Source organism: Hemiscyllium ocellatum, chromosome 12, assembly GCF_020745735.1.
Source record: "Hemiscyllium ocellatum isolate sHemOce1 chromosome 12, sHemOce1.pat.X.cur, whole genome shotgun sequence".
NCBI classification, from domain to species: domain Eukaryota; kingdom Metazoa; phylum Chordata; class Chondrichthyes; order Orectolobiformes; family Hemiscylliidae; genus Hemiscyllium; species Hemiscyllium ocellatum.
Genome location: NC_083412.1, coordinates 39017187 through 39039536, shown reverse-complemented (window position 1 = coordinate 39039536; position 22350 = coordinate 39017187). Strand labels below are relative to the sequence as shown.

Genomic DNA, 22350 nt, shown 5'->3' with positions numbered 1-22350 from the left:
CTGAAGAGAGTTATTGGAGACTGAGATTGTGTAGCTGTGAAGATCTGCACCAGTGGAAAGAAGTGTGTTTTGGGTGAGCTCACGATGTAAGGCCCCTGAGAGAGGGATGGCTTTGAACAAGGAACTCTTTGCCCTTGATTGTATCACACATCCAGATAGACAGTTCACCATGGATTCCCTTTGGGGAAGGCAGTAACTTTTTTCTATCTGCGAGAAAGGCAGCTAAGCTGGCCTATGGTGGGTCAGTGACAGCTATTAGACACTGGTCACTGATCTTGGACACTGGTCCCTAGCACAGCAATCCCTAGGCCATGGGTTTTGGGCCCTAACAGGGCCCTCATCCTGGTACATCAACTTACCATCCCATTCCAGGGAGGGGAAAACCATACCCACAAGCTTCCTATTTGTGTTTGGGGTAGCATTTGTATGTCATCTTGGACTCACCATATTCTCTTCCCTTACGCATCCACAAAACACTCTGAACAGTGATTACATGGCGTTGTTTATATTTTCTGAAGTGCCTATACTTATTACTGGCTCAGACTTCAGGAAATAAAGTGACAAGGTCACTTAAATTGCCTTGCATGTAGCCTTTATAATCAGGAACCTTGGCTGATGGATTTCTTATCACTATTAGCCAAGCTTTCTGATTGTGGCAACCCTTCAACAAGAGTTTTTTTTCAGCTGTAACAGAGTTTCAGTGAGTTAAGGTGACCTTGCATCTTTTTGTCCTGAAGTCTGCCCCATTAATCACCCATTGTCACTTCACAAAAGCTGCCCGAAGTGTTAATCGCTTACTTTTAAAAGGTGATCAGATACTGTTGCAGCTTTAGAGTACATTTAGCTTCACAATTTGCTGCCGACAGCAGCTCCAGCATTGTTCACAAACTAAATATGAAGTGGAGTGTGATGTGAAACAGTAGAAAAGGACAAATGTGGTTTCAATGTAGCCACTGAGGGAGCCAAAGGGGCCATGTTTTATGGCTAACTGAAGGGTTCCTCCATGTGCTGGTGCAGGTTCCGACCAATCAAAATTAGCTCCACTGGGGAGAACATGTAGTTTTTATGCTTGACACCAGACCTTTGAAGCAGTTGTTGAACTCGGGACTCAATCACGGCAGGAAAATCCCAAGCAGTTAGTTCAAATGTCTCAGAGATATTCTTAAAGCATAAGCAGAGGGGACACCACATTCTGCGAACACATGGGAAGTCCCTGGCTTGTGACCAAAGTCAACAGAGATGGCTCCTCTGGAAAGGCACTGAATGTTGAGAGACTTTGTCAGGAGTATACAGAGGTGAAGTCAGGCAATGGACAGAGCATACAAACAGCCAAACAATCCATCTACCCAATGCTTCAAGCTCCACCTTTTCCACATTTGGCAGAGTCTGCAATCCAGCATTACACTTCTCAGGCAACCCATCAAACAGGAGTAGAAGCAAGTTAACCTCAATCCTCCGGGACTGAGCAAAATAAAAATACACACCAGCAATACACTTTAATTATTTCCCAAGGTAGGTAGGTACCAGCAGGGTATATCTATGTTGGCTTAGTTAATAAAGCAAATGAATGGTAATCCCTGATCTCCCTGATCTCTCATTAAAAGCAGGAAAAAGGATAAAGCAGGTAGCAAAGTGGAAATGAGACCAGGATAAGATCAACCACGATCATGTTAACTGACAGAACTGTTCAAAGGTCTGAATTGCCTACTCCCACTCCAAATTCCTATGTTGCTATGTTGATCTAGTTTTATAATGTAACAAATTAGATGATCTTGACAGCCGTTGCAGTTAACTTTTGAGCTCCCTGGATTAAGAATCAGCCACATTTCCCAATTTATTGTTTGGAATCAAATTTTGCTACTTGTGTGAAGATGGGAAAAAGATAAGAACATGATCAGTTTTGGCTACCATACTTCTCATATCCAATGTTCTGCCATTTAACACTTTAAATATTCAGACATAATTAATGGCAACTGAAGTAAATTGTTGCAGATGAGCCAAGACTTTAGAATAGTATTCTTCGTAAGGATTGAAACATTTCGGATCAGGAAAACAGAGCAGAGTAGAGAATTGAAAATATCATGTTCAAGTAAAAAGAAAATCTGCCATGTATTTGTAAATAGTTGCCTTTGTGAAAACAAACTGCTAATATCTCCACAAGCAAGACCCTGTAAATCCTAAAAGCCATGAAATCCTTTCATATAAATCTCCTCACATCAGCACTTCTTGATAATTTTCATAATGCTTGGTTAAATTTCAGCCTTTTAATGTACAAGAGTAAGTAACGGGCTTGGAAGCCTTCCTCAATTTACATGGGCATTTGTTTGGGAGTTATTGCAGGGATCTCTGCTGGACAGTTTGTGGTTTACACTAGTAAGTCTAACTCAACCATTACTGTGAGGGGCTAGGTTTTTTTGAATTCTGACAGGGGTTAGACCCACCTGTAAGAGTTTCCAACGTGTATTCAGGTCCTCCAGCTGGTTTAGATTGTATGGAGAAAGCTGGATGTCTGGTGGTGTGAACTGGCGGGCGAGATCGTTCATGTGGGTTACATTCTCTTTCAAAGGAGCGATCTCTGCTCTGAATGCCTGCATCCAAAAGAAGAAAAAAAACCTGAATGTCATGTATGATTTACAATACCACCTTATAAAATAATAAAAAAAAGGCACTGACAGCAAAGGCAAGGCATTAACAGGAGATTAACAGAGAATCATGCATGTTTATTCTTATGCTTATTCTGCAAGGCAAATATGGCACAAATGCCAAGTATATCTTTGAGGATGTTACCTCCTCAAAGAATTCTACCAGATTTGCCAGGCATTACCTCCCTTTGACAAAGCCATGCTGAACGTGATCCTATTTTACTTCCTTTACAACCTGTACTTAAATTTGCTACAACATGAGAGGCCAAATCACCCAATTAACTGAAGTCCATCTCCAACAGGAGAGTTGTGGAATATCTGTAAGACATTACAAAGCATCCACTTAAAATTCTCAGCTCAGCTTTCAAACAAAATATCTCAGGTCATTTGTTGCCTGCTGTGAACTTCCTAATTTCTTTGTAGGATATATGGAAGAAATTTCTCAGGTGACTAAAAGACATGATGGCTGCCCAGAGATGATTGGAAGGAAAACCTAACAAGATCGTGAGCAACAATGGCTGGAGTTCCTGAGGGTAATTTGGGAAGAGCAGCAGAAATTTACTCCAAGGTAGAAGTAACATGAAGGGGAGGATCAGGCAAGGGCTGACAAGGGAAGCCAGGGACAGTATAAAAGCAAACAAAAATGCATGCAATGTGGTGAAGGTTAGTGGGAAGCCGGAGAATGGAGAAGCTTTTAAAAAAAAGCAGAGGATAACTAAAAATAAATAAGGGGGTAAAGATGAAATATGAGAGTGAGTTCGCTAGTAATATAAAATTTGCAGGAGTTTCTTTCTAAGACATCTAAAATGGAAGAGCCAAGCAAGTGTTGACATTGGACTGCAGGAAAATAAGGCTGGAGAAGTATTAATGTGGACCAAAGAAATGGCGGAGCAACTGAATGGGTGTTTGGCATCAGTTTTTACAGTGCAACACACCAGCAGCATCCAGAACTTCAAGAAAGTCAGGGGTCAGAGGTGTGGCCCTAAACAGGGAGGCGGTGCTGGGGAATTGAAAAATCTGAAGCAGATAAATCAGCCTGGCTGAATGGGCTGCACCCAATAGTTCTGAAGGAGATAGCTGAGCAGATTATACAGGAATTAGTGGTGATCTTTCAGGAATCAATGTGGTCAGGGAGGGTCTTAGAGGATTGGAAAGTGGCTAATGTAATACCTATGTTATAGAAGGGAAGAAAGCAGAAGATAGGAAACTGTCATTGGTAAGATTTAAGTCCATTGTTAAGGATCAGATTGTAGAGTACTTGGAAGCAAAACAGGACAAAGTCAGCATGGCTTTGCCAAGGGAAGGTCATGCCTGGCAAACCTGTAGAATGCTTTGAGGAGGTAACAATCAAGTTAAACAAAGGAAAGTCAGTGAGCATGATTTATTTGGCTTTCCAAAAGGTTTTTTCACAAGTGCAGCACCAGACGCTGCAAAATAAAATAAGAACCCATAGTGTTAGGGGTAAGGTACCATAATAGATAGAGGACTGGCTGACTGGTAGAAGGCAGAGAGTGGGCATAAAAGGGTCTTTCTCAGGATGGCAGCTGATGACTAGCAGAGTTCCACAGGAGTCAGTGTTGGAACTACAACTATCCATATTATATATTAATGGTCTAAACAAAGGAACTGAGGGCATTGTTGTTAAATTTGCAGATGACACAAACGTAGGTGGAGGAACAAGTAGTGTTTAGGAAACAAGAAGGCTGCAGAAGAACTTGGACAGGATAGGAGAGTGGGCAAAGAAGTGGCAGATGGAATACCATATGGCAAATTATAAGGTTATACATTTTGAAAGGAAGAACAGATTATTTTTTAAACTGGGAAAGGCTTCAGAAATCCGAAGGGACTTGGGAGTCCAAGTTCAAGATTCTCTTATGATTAACTTGTAAGTTAATTTGGCAGTTAGGAATTTAATTTCAATGTTAACATTCATTTCAAGATGGCTAGGATACAACAGCAGAGTTGTTTTCCTTAAGCTGTCTCTGATTAGACTAGATTTGGAACATTGTGAGCAGTTTGTGTCCCATATCTAAGGAAGAATCTACTGGCATTAGAGAGGGTTCAAAGGAGGATTACAAGAATGATCCCGGGAACCAAGGGTTGTCACATGAGGAGTCACTGAAGACGCTAGGCCTGGATTGGATTAACTTGAGAAGGATTGGAGGAAATCAATTTGAAACTTATATATTACTGAGAGGCCTGGGATAGAATGGATGTGAAGAAGATGTTTTCACTAGTAGGAGAGACGAGGACCCAAGGGCATGGGCTCAGAGTGAAGGGACAGCCCTTTAGAATTGAGGTCAGGAGCAATTTCTACAGCCAGAGGTCATTGTACAGAGGATGGTGGAGGCTAAGACATCGAGGTTATTTCAGACAAAGATAGATTCTTGCTAAGTAAGGGGTTCATGGGTTCTGTGGTGAAGTCAGGAGAATAGGGCTGAGAAACAAATCAGCCATGATTAAATGACAGACCAGATTTCATGGGCTAAATGGCCTAATTCTGCTCTCCTATCTTACAATGTTCGGTCTTATTTTTCATCACCAGTGCTTGCTTTCACAGCCTGTTGATGTTTAGTTGGTATCTGGTTTTTAACTGCACTTTCCTACTGTTGTACCAAAATGGTCAGCGCTTACTTTTTAATTGGACAAAAAGACAAATTAATGACATGTCTTTTAAAACAATCTATGTTCTTGATGACTAGGTTTTTTTCTGCTGCTTAAACAGGAAGAGGAGCTTAGGTTAGTTGCACTGTAATTGCATTGCACACAAATGACATTTTGATGGAAATTGATTTAATTTTCATCATACATTTTAAACAAATGAGAATAAATGCGTATACTTGCTGCTGCAATAGTTCCCCTTCAACTGCGTTACCAAGTGTTGGACATATGAACATATAAACAAGGAGCAATAGCAGGCCATTTAGTCCCACAAATCTATCTACCTCTGTCTTCAAAATACTTAAAGATTCTGCATCTGCTGCCTTTTGAGGAAGGGATGTCCAAACACTAAAAAAAACTTTCTTTCTCTTTGTTTTAATTGGTGGCCTCTTATTTTCAAACTAGGACCCCTAGTTTGAGATTCACCCATAAGAGGAAGTATCCTTCCAATATTCACCTTGTCAAGGCCCCTCAGAATCTTACATGCTTCAATTAAATAATCTTTGGCTCTTCTAAACTCCAGAGGGTACAGGCCTTGCCTGTCTAGCCTTACGGATGTTAGTCTAGTCAACCTTCTCTGAAGTGCTTCCAATGCATCAACATCTTTTCATAAATATGGTGACCAGTACTGTACAGAATATTTCACCAATGCCCTGTAATCATGAAGTACAACCTCCCTATTCTTTATTTCAATTCCCCTCACAACAAACCATAACATTTTACTAGGTTTGCTGATTGCTTGCTGTATCAGCACACTGACCGTTCTGCAACTCACGCAGACAACCAGATCTCTCTGCATCTCAGAGTTCTGCAACCTCTCACCATTAAGATAATATGTCTTTTTTTAATTCTTTCTTTCAAAATGGACAATTCAAGTTTTTTCCACATCATACTCCATTTGCCAGATCCTTGCACACTCCTGTAACCTATCTATATTCCTTTGTAGGCTCCTTGTATTCTCTTCACTGCTACTTTCCTGCTTATCTTTGTGTCATCAGCTAATTTAGCTACATACCTTTGATCCCTTCACCCAAATCATTTACATCAATTATAAAGCATTAAGGCCCAGCATTGATCCCTATTGTACATCACTCATGACATCTTGCCAGCCTGAAGAAAACCTACTTATTCATATTCCCTGCTTCCTGTTAAGCAGCCAATCATATATCTATTCCAATATGTTACTTCTAAGAACACGAGCTTTCATTTTTCACATGGTATTCTTGTAAATACCTTCTGGAAATCTAAACACAACATATCCAGTGGTGGCCCTTTACCTACTGCACAAGCTGTTTCTTCACAGAACTCATTATGTGAATTAAACACGATATCCCTTTAACAAAACCATGTTGACTTTGCCTGATAACTTTGAACTTATCCAAATGTACTGATATAACATCTTTAATAATAACCTCTGTTGAATGAATAGTTTTAATAGAGTCTAAGCTTATTGAATAGTTTACAAATTGCATGTTCAGCTATTCTTAAGACAATGCAACCTGTGAGAACTGTCCCCAACGCTGAACCCTTACCCATTGTGTAAATTCACCAATTGGCTCAGGGTGCTCTGTGTTCTATAGATATACTGTGTGAAGGCCAAATTCAGAATAGCTCTAACTTTGCTTCTTAATTGAGTGATTGCCTTCATTTGGAACCAGAGGTCAAGAAAATAAGGAGAATGCTCAAAAGTCGTCACTGGAAAGCCTGACCAAACCTTGTATAATGAAGTGATTCTAACTGTGACCTCACTGCGCATTTCAGTGAGTCATGGAGTCATAGAGATGTACAGCATGGGAACAGACCCTACGGTCCAATCCGTCCTTGCCAACCAGATATCCCAACCCAATCTAGTCCCATTTGCCAGCACCCGACCCATATCCTCCAAACTTTTCCTATTCATATACCCATCCAAATGCCTCTTAAATGTTGCAATTGTACCAGCCTCCACCACTTCCTCTGGCAGCTCATTCCATACACGTACCATTCGCTGTATGAAAACGTTGCCCTGCAGGTCTCTTTTATATCTTGCTCCTCTCACCCTAAACCTATGCCCTCTAGTTCTGGACTCCCCGACCCCAGGGAAAAGACTTTGCCTATTTACCCTATCCATGCCCCTCATAATATTGTAAACCTCTATGAGGTCACCCCTCAGCCTCCGACGCTCCAGAGAAAACAGCCCCAACCTGTTTAGCCTCTCCCTATAGCTCAAATCCTCCAGCCCTGGCAACATCCTTGTAAATCTTTTCTGAACCCTTTCAAGTTTTACAACATATTTCCGATAGGAAGGAGACCAGAATTGCACGCAATATTCCAACAGTGGCCTAACCAATGTCCTGTACAGGCGCACCATGACCTCCCAACTCCTGCACTCAATACTCTGACCAATAAAAGAAAGCATACCAAACGCCTTTTTCACTATCCTATCTACCTGCGACTCCAGTGAGTTATAGGGTTACTACTTATTCTCTAATTCTTACTTCTTGAAATGGCGTAGGTGCCTTATGGAAACACTGGTCAACATTGAGCTTAACAGAGCCTTGTTGTTGGAGACAAATTATGAATTTCAACAAAGCAAGCATCCAAAGTCAAGAATCAGGGAATATGCTTCTGTAGAAGATGGAACAGGCTAAGTGGACAGAATGCAAAAGCAATGAAGAAATTCAAGGTTTGTGCAAGATTTATAGTTTGGGTGCCGGTTATAGGTGGAGACAGTGAGGACTGCAGATGTTGGAGATCAGAGTTGAGAGTGTGTTGCTGGGAAAGCACAGCAGGTCAGGCAGCATCCGAGGAGCAGGAAAATCGACATTTCGGGCTGGAGGCCTTCATCAGGAAGGGCTACGGCCCAAAACATCCATTTTCCTGCTCCTCGGATGCTGTCTGACCTGCTGTGCTTTTCCAGCAACACACTCTCAACTGCCGGTTATAGTTGTTGTGGGTATTTTTGCTGAGTTGGGAAGTTGATTTTTAGATGTTTTGTCCCCTTTCTAGGGGCATCCTCAATGCTCTGAAGTCTTCTGTGATGCGCTGCTGTACCGTGTCGGTTAGAATTTATGTGGTTTTGTTCCCACGGCTTTCCGTTGCTGGTCTGGTTGTTTGTTGCAGTGGTCACTATATTAGGTCAAGGTCAATGTGTTTCTTGATTCAGTCCAAGGATGAGTGCCATGCTTCTAGGAATTTTTGGCTGTCCTCTGTTTGGCTTGTCCTATTATCATTGTGTTGTCCCAGTTGAATTTGTGGTCCTTGTCATCAATGCGCGTAGATACTAGGGACAACTGATTGTGGTGGTTAGTCACAAGTTGATGTTCATGAATGTGGATCGCTAATTCTCTGCCAGCTTGTCCCATATAGTAGTTCATGCAGTCTCTGCAGGGAATCTTATACACCAGGTTTGTCCTGCTCAAGAACGGATATCACTGTAACTTTGTCTGCAGATGCCTGGCAGACAAACAACGCAACAAGGACATGCAATGACCCAACACACTAACCACTTTACCTTACATAAAAAATATTAAAACTGACTGCCAGACTCCTTCAAACATTTGGATTTATGACAGCACACAAACTGACAGCCACACTCAGACAACAACTCTCATGAACAAAAAAACCATTACCCATCATGTACAGGACAAGCATAGTGTACAAGATTCCATGCAGAGATTGCACAAAACACTGAATAGGATAGACAGGCAGATAACTAGCGATTCACATTCATGAACATCAACTAGCTACTAAATGCCATGACCAGTTGTCCCTAGTATCTATACACACTGACACCAACGACCACAAATTCGACTGGGACACCACAACAATAATAGGACAAGCCAAACAGAGGACAGCCATAGAATTTCTAGAAGCATGGCACTCACTCATGGACTCCATCAATAAATACATTGACCTGGACCCAATATACTGACCACTGCAACGAACAACCGGAAACAACAGGAATGAAACCACACAGTACAGGAAGCTGCACAGCATGGAGGATCTAGAAAGGGGACGAAACATCTGCAAACCAACTTCCCAACTCGCCGAACATACCCACAACAACTGCGATGAAGAAATTCTTAAGATAGTGGATAATTTATGAATATCATCATGATAAGCCAGCAAAATTGTACTAGTCATAATCTGGAATTTTAGAACTTGCTGAAGGAGATAAAAAGATAAAGTGTTGCGAAAAAATAGTAAGCAGACAGCAGCATCTGGAACCAAAGAAGAATTATTCAACTTGAAACAGTCACTGGGTTCCTCTTTCCACAGATGAGCTTCAGCAGCAGTGTCCATTTTTACTATTGTAGATTTCTGCAGTAGTCTGCTTTTATTGCTGAAGGTGATGATTGCAGGAAGCTTCAAGAGATGTAGATCAAAACAGAGGAAGGCAACTTGAAATTGAAAACGAGGGGCTTCAATAAACAATTGGGCAGAAGCGTGCAGGACTGCGAGGCTTGGAGCAATGTGCAGAACATCTTTCTCTAGGCAGATCACAGCTACCACTTACATGTAGAATATTAGGCATACACCTATTACAGCAAGTTGCATGAATTAGTGACTTACAGTTGGTTATGAGGGGAAACTGAGTGTTTCCTGTTAATTATTAGTGCCATTTCAGTGGGTTATCATTAATTACTACTGGAATCAAAGTCCCTGCCACTTCTAGTGTCCCAACTGCAAAATGTGCCACCACCATTTGTCCCCTCAATTTCCCCTATGCCCTCAGTTTATTCTCTAATCTCAGCATTTCCTCTTCAGTTTTCTTAAGCTTTGTTCACTCTCCCCCTTTAGTTTCCCCTTCCCTAACCTTGATTTCCCTGCCTGCAGCTCCACCAACCTCAACCTCTTAGTTCCCCTGTCCCCAATTTCACCACCTTCAATTTTCTGTCCTGCTGCCTTTAGTTTACCCTTTATACCAACAACAGTTTCTTCTCATTCCCTGTCTTCAGATACCTGTTAGCATACCCACAGTTTGCTCTCTTTAGCTACACACTGGTGGTCACCTCAGATGGTCATCTAGTTTTGGGAAGTTATCATACAACAGTTGCTGGTTCAAAACCATAAGCAAAAATGGACAGCATTAGTGGACCTATCCCTTGTAAATTAAATATAATAATATTTGTAAAAGTCATGTGGTCAGAAAGTCATGTGAAGTAACCTCCAAAATTACTACCAACCACAGTTATATGCCCTGATCAAAGCCAATAGAACAATTATTTCCGTAATGGGAAAGCAATTTTTTTCCTATTTTCCTCTTACAGTCACGTCATGGGAAAATTTCGAAAGTCTCTTCAAGCAAGTTTTGTCAATCAATGAGATTATGTCTTGACGTCACCTGCTTAACTTAATTCTATAACTCAACACAAATCTATCCATAACAAAAACAAAAATGATTGGAGAAACTCAGTAGATCTGGCAGCAACTGTGGAGAGAAAGCAGGGTCACTTTGGACTGTTCTGAAGAAAGGTCACTGGAGCCAAATCACTGACTCTGCTTTTTCTCCACAGGTGCTGCCAGATCTGCTGAGTTTGTCCAGATATTTCTATCTTTGTTTCAGATTTCCAGAACCTGATTAGATTAGATCACTTACAGTGTGGAAACAGGCCCTTCGGCCCAACAAGTCTACACCAACCCTCCGAACAGCAACCCATCCAGACCCATTCCCCTATATTTACCCCTTCACCTAACACTATGGGCAATTTAGCATGGCCAATCCACCTAACCTGCGCATTTTTGGACTGTGGGAGGAAACCAGAGCACCCGGAGGAAACCCACGCAGACACGGGGAGAATGTGCAAACCCCACAAAGACGGTTGCCTGAGGCGGGAATTGAACCTGGATCTCTGGCGCTGTGTGGCAGCAGTGCTAACCACTGTGCCACTGTGCTGTGTTCTTTGTTTTTTGTTTAGTCTACAAATCTGTTTTGAAATCTCAGTTGACCTAGATGACATTTCTAATTTTTTTTGCCTGCACTGTTTTTACACAAAAAAGATCTAAGTTATGAATTATTTAAAAGTGTGCATTAAATTAATTATTTCCGTCAGGTGTCAATTCACAGCACTTAGTATGATCGGCATGTACTAAATTCCAGACAAAGCATCTCAAACCTGTATTCTGGGGAGAATGAAAGATAATTTGTCATTCTGGTATCTGGTTTCACTCTCTACTGCTGCAGTAATCCTACTTATTGAAACTCAATAAAGCCATTGCCAAGTTGCATCCTGCACTCTGCTCTTGGGAAATGGTAGAAAGTTGATACTGGAGTCAGACATTTAAAAAATACAAGCACCAAACAATGACTGAAGCAGGAAATATTATGAGATGGTTAGAAAGGACAATGCTGCAAGAAGAAAGGTCCTTCCCTACGCTGAATGTACAGTGATCAGTTTGTCTCAGTTAATATGAGAGACAGTGTCATGCTTTATGTTTTTTCCTATAATTATATGAATATTAATTGTACTGATTGAACTAATTGAGGGCTAAACTGAATAGCCTTTAAAAATTGGGTTCCTGCTTACTAACATGATGTCTACTCACAGTTGATGGTAAACATGCTGGTGCTTGACTGGGAGTCCTATATGAGTTGAATCTGGCCCAGGAAAGAATGGCTGAATGGGGGAGACATTCTAATCTTTCAACATGCCCTGAGGCACTGGTGGAGGAGATGCAATAATTGAGAACCATGCGTATCCATTGGAGACCAGGAGGCCCTTCAGGATAATGATAGCAGACACATGCAAATATGATCACTTGCAAATTCCTCTCGAAGCCACTGACTCACCCATTCTCACTTGGAACTTTATCACCATTCCTTCACTGTTGCTGGGTCAAACTCCCTTCCTACACCCCAAAGCCTCCAAGTAGGAAGCTCATAACCAACTTCTCCAAGGCAAATAGGGATGACAATAGTGCTGGTCTGGCCAGGGATGCCCACATGCATGAACAAATATGTAAAACTTTACTAGTACAAAGGTACTGAGGGCATATCAATGCAAGGAATCTAGTCCCAAGAATCTGACTGCAGCACTACAAGAACTTAACAATTTCACACAAGCAAAGTTAATTAATACTTCTTCACAATCCAGCCACTGCACAACATTCAGAGAGAAAAAATTACCTTTGATGATAGCATAAAGCAATCATTAATGAATTCTATTCCACCCAATATTCTTGTCCACTGCAATCATGGCATTAAATAGCCTGCCAATTTGCTCTGGCCTGTTTTGAATTACTGCTCAAGATCAATGTGTTTGGGAAAGTGAAGGAAATTTGTAACACAAAAATGACGTGAAAACTAAGAAACTTCATTTTCAATCTGTTTCGAAGTACTGTATCACTTGCATTTATAAAGCTTGCTTTGCCCAGTAGGATACTGCCTGGTGTAACACTGTGGATGATCAGATCTTGAAATCTGTAACCTGACAATATTTGAATGCACCACAAATATGATTCAACAATCACAAAGGAGAGTGGGTGAATGACATTTTCACTTTATACTGAGTGTCTGAGTGTGTAATGTAAATAAATGTAATATGACACACTGCACTGGACAAGATGAAATGAGGATTACAACTTTGCTTTGCATTGTGTAAAGTAGTTAAGTGCAGTGTAACAGCTCAAACTTTTATCACCCCCTACTCCCTTGGCAGATAGAAACTACAGTAAACTCAGTTGGTCTCTAATTATTCTGATTAAATCTGATGCACCGCTGGTGCATGTCACTTCAAATTTCAACTAATTTTTAGCTTGAAGTTGAGTGTAGAACTTTGACCATGTTATGTTCACGTATTTTTACATTGTGATACAATTTCATATACTGCATTAAAAACATTAACTGGAGCAGGTAGTAAACAGATAAGGATGCTTCAGTGTTTATTATCGAGTCTTAAAGTCATACAGCATGGAAACAGACCCTTCGGTCCAACTAGTCAACACTAACCATTTTCCCAAACTAAATTAGTCCCACTTACCAGCATTTGGCCCATATCCCTTCAAACCTTTTTTGTTCATGGTGCTTATCTGAATGTTTTTTAAACATGTTGCTGTACCTGCAGCCACTACTTCCTCTGACAGTTCATTCCACACACGAACTACTCACAATGTAAAAAGGTTGCCCCTCATGTCATTTTAAAACCTTTTCCTCTCACCTTAAAAATATGCCTCCTAGTTTTGAATTCCTTCACCTTAGGGAAAAAACATTTGCTTTTCACCTGATCTATGCCCGTCGGTAATTTATAAACATCTGTAAGGTCACCTGCTGAAATATATGGTTCAGGGACGAGGAAAGAACATAACAACCCCTCAGTACTAGTAGCTCTTATTGCTTCACTGCAGAGTCACTGAACATGTTATGTTATCAAAGCTAACAAGAAGCCTGCACCACACTGTATAAGTGACCCTGCCAGGCTCATGAAGCCTTGGATTTAACAAACCCCTTCTGTGTTGCCTCTGGTAAGGTGTGAGCTGTTTGCTACTGTTGCAAGGTCTTCACCTCCAAGTGTCAACCCAACAGAAACTTGCTGAATCTTTAACACAGGATTTTCCGATTTGTGCCAGGCCTAACCTTAAGGAATTCCAAACATTTAACTCTGGGCTTGGATTCGAGAGCCAGGTATAATTGGACATTCAAATTCTACCTTTCTACAGCAGAGCCAGGAACTGCAGGCACAAAGTGCAAGTGACAGATGGGGTGAAGCTCTGCAGCGATTATCAAAAATGTAGGTTATGGTAAAAGTATCAATAGACTTCTTTCAGATGTCCTGACATACTTTCTCTTGTTTTCCCTTCTCCTGCAGAGTCAATGACTGGTTCTGTAAGCCTTTTGGTATTCCCAATGTCAGATTATTCAACAAACAAAAGCACGATAATCTTTAACCAAATGGCCACATGCACACAATTTTACAGCAAGACAAGTGAAAAGTAATCTGGAATGGGATCTCAGCATATATATTCCATACATTTCCTCATTAACTCTAGAACTAAAGAGAGTAAGACCAATTCTTGCAGGTCATTGCATCAAGTAAATCAGCACCATTATGACCTTGCTACAAACACCCTCAGACCTGTACAAAGTTAAAAATCACACAACACCAGGTTATAGTCCAACAGGTTTAATTGAAAGCACACCAGCTTTCGCAGCGACGCTCCTTCATCAGTTGATAGTGGAGGGCTCAATCGTAACACAGAATTTATAGCAAAAATTTGCAGTGTGATGTAACTGAGATTAGACTTGAAAAATTGATTGTTAAGCCTTTCATCCGTTAGAATACAGAGATAGTTTCACTTCTTTCATGTGTAAAACACAAAACCTTTTTTTTAAAGCTGCATTCTCGGGTGAGCCCTCCACTATCACCTGATGAAGGAGCGTCGCTCCGAAAGCTAGTGCTTCCAATTAAACCTGTTGGACTATAACCTGGTGTTGTGTGATTTTTAACTTTGTACACCCCAGTCCAACACTGGCATCTCCAAATCATGACCTCAGACCTGTGGCATTCTCCCAGATGACCATCCCTGATACCTTTTGGTATTTGATGCCAACAAACATATAAATTAGGTCAAAAGTAGCATTATTCAAAAATATCATGATTTATATATTTGTGTTCCAAACTCCACATTCTGAACCATTGCCAAAAAGCTTTAATTCCCTTGCATATCAAAAATATATCAATCTCTGCTTTAAAAATATTAAATGATGTTGCCTTCACCATCTTCTGAGTACTTCAAAGCCACACACACCCTGAGAGAAAAAGAAGCCCTTCGCTTCTGTAGTGAAAGGGTGATGCCTAATTTTAAAATGGTGTCCTCCAATTCTGGACTCACCCATAAGACTGAATACCCTCTTCATGTCAACCTTGTAAAGATCATTCAGGATCTTATAAAGTTCAATCACACTACCCCTCACTTTTCTGATCTCCAGTGAAAACAAGCCAAGCCTGCCCAATCTTTTCTCACAGGACGACTTAGCTGTTACAGGTATCAATCTATTAAACGTCCTAGGAACTGTCGTGTTTTGTTAAGGGTTATTTGAGATTGTTCACTGCCACCAATTCTTTGTCTTTGTTTTTTTCTTGGGCCTATCTAGTATAATTGGTAGAGGATACATCACTGTAGACTAACTATTAGTGTCATAGAGATGTACAGTACAGAAACAGACCTTTCAGGTCCAACTCATCCATGCCGACCAGATATGCTTAGATTAGATTCCCTACAGTGTGGAAACAGGCCCTTTGGCCCAACAAGTCCACACCGACCCTCTGAAGAGTAACCCACCCAGATCCATTTCCCTCTGACTAATGCACCTAACACTATCGGCAATTTACCATGGCCAATCCACCTGATCTGTACATCTTTGGAATGTGGGAGGAAACCGGAGCACCCGGAGGAAACCCACGCAGACACAGGGAGAATGTGCAAACTCCACACAGACAATTGCCTGAGGCTGGAATTGAACCTGGGTCCCTGGTGCTGCGAGGCTGCAGTGCTAACCACTGAGCCACTGTGCCACCTATATCTCTCTAAACTCATTCTGTTCATATACCTATCTGGATGCCTTTGAAATGTTGTAATTGTATCAGCCTCCATTATCTCTTCTGGAAGCTCATTCCATACACGCACCACGTGAAAAAATTTCCCTTCGATCCCTTTTAAATCTTTCCCCTCTCATCTAAAACCTGTGCCCTCTATGTTTAGAACACCCCGCACCCCCATCCAGGGAAAAGACCTTGACTATTCAAACTATCCATTTTATTGAAGAGACACTGTTCTTACATATCAAGAAGGTTTATTGCATGATAGCAATTCTGTACAACTGCATTGCTTTTCCCAAAAGTAGGATGGCAGCAGGAGTCTTTCAATTGTTTGTGAGGCAGATCACACAGATACTGACCTGCCCAAAGCTATGAACTGGAAATTTGTAGGATTGTTCCACGATTCAGCAAAATTCAGAGGCAATGAAGGATGAGTAATAAGTGCTGTGATGCTCACCATCCCATGCATGATTAAAAAAAGAAAACCATTTCTTCCTTTCTGAACAATTATCAACTCTTTTGCTTCTATTTGGGGGCAGGAGTTAAATTAGACTGAGACTGGATTGTCTCCCCTGTTCCTAAATAGGTTGATATCACAGATAGTTTCGTTGCAAACGGTTTCGTTGCAGAGTAGGTTTCAGGCAAGGTGCCAAGGGAATGCTTGAACTCAAAATCTTCTCATTCAATAATACTTATGTCTATTTACCTCTGAGTCGTTTGCATGGACTTTAACTGGAAATTTCCAAACAAGTTCAACAGTTTTGTTTTAAGTTCTTCAATTCACTCTTTCCTATCTATAGACAGTAGCACTTATGACAGAGGTAGACAACGGCTGCAGCACACCTCCTCGCCTTCCACAGACTAGCCACTCTCTGAGACTTCCTCTATGAATTGTTTAGTTGCAATTTGCCACTAGAACTAAGCTTTAGCATGGGCGTGTTCTTCATTTATTACAATTTGATGAGAAAAAAAATCAAGAGAATGCTCTTAAATGCTCTAAGATGTATAGCAAAATTACAAAATATATGGATCTGGTACTTGGTTCAAATGGAATGATTACTGGTTTACCTGTGGTGGACCTAATGCCTGTCTTCATGCCAGTAACTGCTCAAGTGGCATATTTGAAATCATACACTGAAACATGTGGAGAATTACAAGTGAAAACACAAGCTCCATCAGCCCTTCTGCTACTTGCCAGAGATAGAAGACTAAGTTATTTCTGAGTGCAGTAATTTCTGAGATTTTTCACAGCTGCTCAAAATGCCATTTCTATTTGTTTGGAATTTTAAGTTAAATGAAATTGAGAACCCACTGATGTTTTCATGATGGAAATAGTAAAACAAATGGGGAAATAAGTGTTTCATCCCTCCAGTGCTACATTATTGGAAATTGTTAACATTACTGGAAATAACAACCAGTCTGCTTATATGCCTAGATAAGCATGTTTTTCTTCTAAAAGACTTTTCCAAACGCTGAGCAGAAATACTCCTGTTCCTTCAGTTGAGGTTGTGTGTTCAAAGTCAAGTAATAACCTAACTAATGAGTCAGTCTCATTTCTATTCTGTGAGTCTCTCCTGATGTCCCTGACTAATTACAATGTGCTTTCTCACGCGCTTGATAAATTGATTCTATTTTGCTCATTGACTCGCTTATGCTCCAATAAAATTGCTGTAATGGTACCTGAATACCTGATAGCTGCACTACCTAAATGAGTCTTCGGAAAATTTATTAACGACAAACAATCTCGATGGCTTGATTTAGTAAAACAGTGCAAAGGGGCATTCAAAGTGCCAATTCCACACTGTCCCTGTGAAAATTCAATCTAGTTGTTGACAATAATAGTTCTGCTACTGAAGCCATTAGTCTTGTGAACTATCATCTACTCGCTTGATGTAATATGTTAAGATTAAACAAGCAAAAATAAAGCCTTGAAAAATTCTTCCTACTTGCTGTTACCAAATACATTTAAAAAATGTATTTTGGAACTTATTGAACCTACTGAAATAATCTTAGTAACGGTTCTTTGCATGCTTTAATAATGAAACATTTTAAGGGAATATTAATAATAGATTATAAAACAGGAACTTCAGTTATTTATCGATGGCCAATGTTGTGATCAGTGAAGCCCCCACAAGGAATTTGTCTTTGGACCATTGTTATTCGTATAAAATTGACTTGTCACATCAGTGAAGGCAATATACAAGTCACTGGATAATTAGCTGTTGGGAAAACAACATGGGAAGAAGGCTATAATTTTAAAACAAAATCTACACTTTGGAGAGTGAGCAATGCTTTCGAAAAGAGTAAAAGAACCACATAGCACAGATAGAGGCCATTCAGTCCATTGTGTCTGTACCAATTATTTTAAACAGCTATGCAATTAATTCCATGTACTTTATGTTCCACAAAGGTCTGAACAATTCATTTTTTCTCAGTGTCAATCCAATTATCTTTTGAAATTTACTGCCAATCTGCTTTCACAGCCTTTTTAGGCAGTGCATTCTGAAGCACTGTTTTAAAAAAAAGGCAAGAGGAACTGGAGTTTCATTTTTCAACCAGGTTGGACTAGTTAGTCTGTGTTGTGGTAATAGTTAAGGGCTTCAAATTCCCCGAAAGGAGCACAATTAGCCTGTAATGTCTGCTTCTGTCCAATAAAAAAAACTGGAATAGAAAACCACCCATCTGATCTCCATTTTAAAATTAACAATTTCTTATTTGTTTTGTTCACAGAGGAATAGAAGTAAATACATGATGTCTGTCATCAGTAATACCCTCTCTCAATAAAGGAGTCTGTCGCCTGGACATTTATTGGGATGGGTTTTGCTGCAAGGGAGAAAGGACTTATCATGGGATGGATATGATGGTGATTTAGATACACACAGTACATGCCTTCTTAAAAAGTAGGTTCCAGAGCCAATTTTATTAATAAGGTCTAGTCCTGCTGGGCAGGGAAATTGTTCAGCACAAGGCCATGGCCCAGGAGTAGCTGGGTCAGTGGTTGCTGTGGGGCGGTGATCACAGGTGTTGATCACATGGAATGCTTGGACAGCGATCAGTGAAGGTTTGTGGATTGGGTTGGGATTGAGAGAGTTGGAGATCTTGATGGAAAGTAAATGATTGCTGGGATTGGTGGGTCAGCAGGGTGGAGTGGGGAGACTGTGATGGTTGTGATCACAGTGAGTGGAGTATGTTAATTGGTGAAGGGGGGGGGGGGGGGTTGTAAAATTAAACAGGAAATGAGGGTCTGTTCATGCCTGAGTATGTTGACTGGTTTCAGTGCCGCTTGATAAAATTTCATTTAGTGCAAGCTGGTTTCATGAGATTTGGATAACCTTTGTGGTCAGGTGTTTGCTGTGGCATATTAAGTCACTGCTTTGTCCCCATTTAAAACCATTTCAATTGAAAGTTCCAGGCATTAAAATTAGACGATGGAATTTAAAAACTGACAGTATATATTTTATCACCATAGTGACACTAATATTTACCAAAATAACCAATTGTTTGCTTACTGATTCTTGGGAAACATCACTCCATTCCATTCCAAAAACAGCCATTGGCCAGAACTCACTGCTTATTGTCCATAAACCATTTTCTAATCCAGTTGCACACTGCCTATTCTATGAGAATATTCCATTAACCTTAACTTTATTTGCCAACCTTTCATGAGGGAACTTTTCAAACACTTCCTTAAAATACATGTAGACAAAACATACCATATATATTTGCGAACTCATCAAAAATGTTAGATTATTCAAGCATGATCTGCCTATAACAAATCTATCTTGGCTCTTATTAATTACCTCTAGTGTCTCCTTTTATCTGTTGATTTATTTTACCATAATTATTTCATGATGTACTAAATGGAAAAAACAGAGTAGAAGAGCAGGGGTGATAGGATTTGGTGAGGGAATAACCAAGCTTTCTTCGGCTTACTTGTAACTCCTGGATGGTATGAGCCTCTCCCCAGTGTCAGAGAATAGCTGCATAACATTCTCCATGGAAGGTGATCGGCCAGAGGTTGTGGCCCATGGTTTTATCAAAACAATACTTAGGAAGGAGGGATGGTGGTCGTCACTCTGAATTTAGGGAGCTAGATCAAAAATTAACAAGTAGGATCTTAGAAATTCTTATCTGGAATCCATGGTCTCGGCCACTGCAGGATGGACATTGGTAGCAAGCCCCCAAGGTCTGGTGAGTCAATATTTATGGACATTTTTAATCAACCTGTTCCGATTATTGTGACACACCTCTAGAACAGATAGGAGTTGGACCCAGGTCTTCCGGCTCAAAAATAGGGGCACTTCATCTGTGCCACAAGAGCCCTTGTCAACATACATAAGGGTAGTGAGAGCTAACAAAGACATGATGGTAGTCTTCATGATGAAAACTTATAAATTACAATAATCTGAAGATAGATCTTGAATATTTCAATTGATGGATCTGTGATTATTTTATTTGGCAACTTCTTCCATTGTGGGATTCTCCTTCCTGACACGGTATCCTGGAAACAATGGTCTTTGTAGTTTGTGTGGATAACTATCTCACATTTTGTCATTTTTGGAGGACACCACGTCCTTACTTCTGACAACTCCTACCAGCTCATTCCATCCTTCTCTGCAGTGAATCTTTGGTCAAGGATGTGACTTTGTTTTACATCTCCAGGAAACAGCAGTTGGCTGTGTGATAGTTTGAGATTATTTCATGTACTTTTTAAGTCTTAGCACACACCTATCTTCTGCATCCTGTTGCACAATTAATAAAATTTTATCTGTCCTGCAGTTGAGGTCCAATTTTACACACCTTGGCAGATAACCATGGAGAGGCGAGGCCATAATTTCTTGTGAAGTACATCCTGTGGGCAAGGCTCACTGCTGGGGATGCTTTTTAATGAAATCAATCCTGTCAGGTCAAATCTTCTGGGTTAAAGGAACTACATAGCATTGTGGGTATTCACTTTCCCTCAATTACAGGAAGCTTTACTCTGCATCTAGCCCTTGACATAACTGATCAGGGGCCGGTGGGGGGTGTGCAAATGCTGCATTCACGATTACTAACATTGCTTTTGGTAGCAAGGAAACAGGATTTTCTTTTCATTTGTATTGCCCAGATTAGATTAGATTAGATTACTTACAGTGTGGAAACAGGCCCTTCAGCCCAACAAGTCCACACCGACCCGCCGAAGCGCAACCCACCCATACCCCTACATTTACCCCTTACCTAACACTACGGGCAATTTAGCATGGCCAATTCACCTGATCCGCACATCTTTGGACTGTGGGAGGAAACCGGAGCACCCGGAGGAAACCCACGCAGACACGGGGAGAACGTGGAAACTCCACACAGTCAGTCGCCTGAGGCGGGAATTGAACCCAGGTCCCTGGCGCTGTGAGGCAGCAGTGCTAACCACTGTGCCACCGTACCACCCAACCACTGTGCCACCGTGCCACCCGGTGGCCCGGTGGCGATGTTTGATAAAAAGAAGGAAGCTGTTGTTATGAAATAGAGCTTCAGTGGAAACAGACCTACAGTAAAATCATTTGGAACAACCATTTGAGCTAACCACTGCATAAATTATTAACAATTTGAATTGAATTCTATCGAGTTTAACTGTCGATCAAAAGAGAGAGATTTGAATGTAAAAGGACAATAAACACAATATGTATATTGTTGCTAAATCATCCATCTCACTGCAGGTGAATTTACTTGGCACTTACCTTGACTTTTTCAATATGGTCCTGTAGAGAGTCTATCAGCAGGTCCCCCACAGGTTGCCAGGTATCTCTGGTAGCCTCTGCCTGTCTCAGTTTGCGGTTCAATTCATCCATTGCATCTTGTAATTCCAGGAGCCTCTGCAGGGCCTCATCTATACGCTTCTGCCAATCAGCAGAACGAGTGCTCAACTTATCCCACTCTAATTTTACTTCCTCAGCATGTTTCCGAATCACTCTGGCAACAGCCTGTGCATTCTCTTCAGGGGTTCTCACTGAATAAACAGGAAGGAGAATTTTGTTAAGGCATTATAGTTCATGAAAGGAATAGGAAATAGTCCCTTTATACTTTAAAACCTAATTCCTTCATCATACCTTCGATGACCTATCCTACTCTTTTGAGTTAACATCTAGTTTCAGATTGCACTATTATGAAGACTTTTGGTTGATCTTTATTCATTAAAGTTACTAAGAAAAAGTTATATGACTGATTGTGAGAGAACACAGTTATAAGACCCATATTAAGTGAAGAAATGTGAAGGAGCTATTTTATTGGATAAAATGTATTTACATTGTAAGATGAACATCTGCAATCTAATGACCCCACTTAAAGAGATGGTGCAGATTCGGTGCAAATGTTCACCATCATCCTTTTTCATCCATTATCAGTGCGCATCAGAAGTGTCAATCAGAATTCCCCATATTTACCCCAATTACAAAAAACTCAATACCAGCAAAGATTAGTTTGCACAATTTATCCCATAAAATTCTAATCAGGTCTACTTAATGGAGTTACAGACACCAACCATGCAGCACAAGTTT

The 22350-nt window shown here is 40.6% G+C and overlaps 1 protein-coding gene across 7 annotated transcripts in view; it reads right to left on the bottom strand.

The window, feature by feature from the left end:
- dmd (dystrophin) overlaps positions 1-22350 on the bottom strand; it is a 1983095-nt gene that overhangs the window by 174870 nt on the left and 1785875 nt on the right. For all 7 annotated transcript variants that reach the window (XM_060833515.1, XM_060833512.1, XM_060833514.1 and 4 more), the window contains 2 exons: positions 21535-21803; positions 2442-2588 (listed from right to left, as the gene is read on the bottom strand). In XM_060833515.1, coding sequence (XP_060689498.1) covers positions 2442-2588; positions 21535-21803 — 416 coding nt within the window. The remainder of the gene's footprint in view (positions 1-2441; positions 2589-21534; positions 21804-22350) is intronic.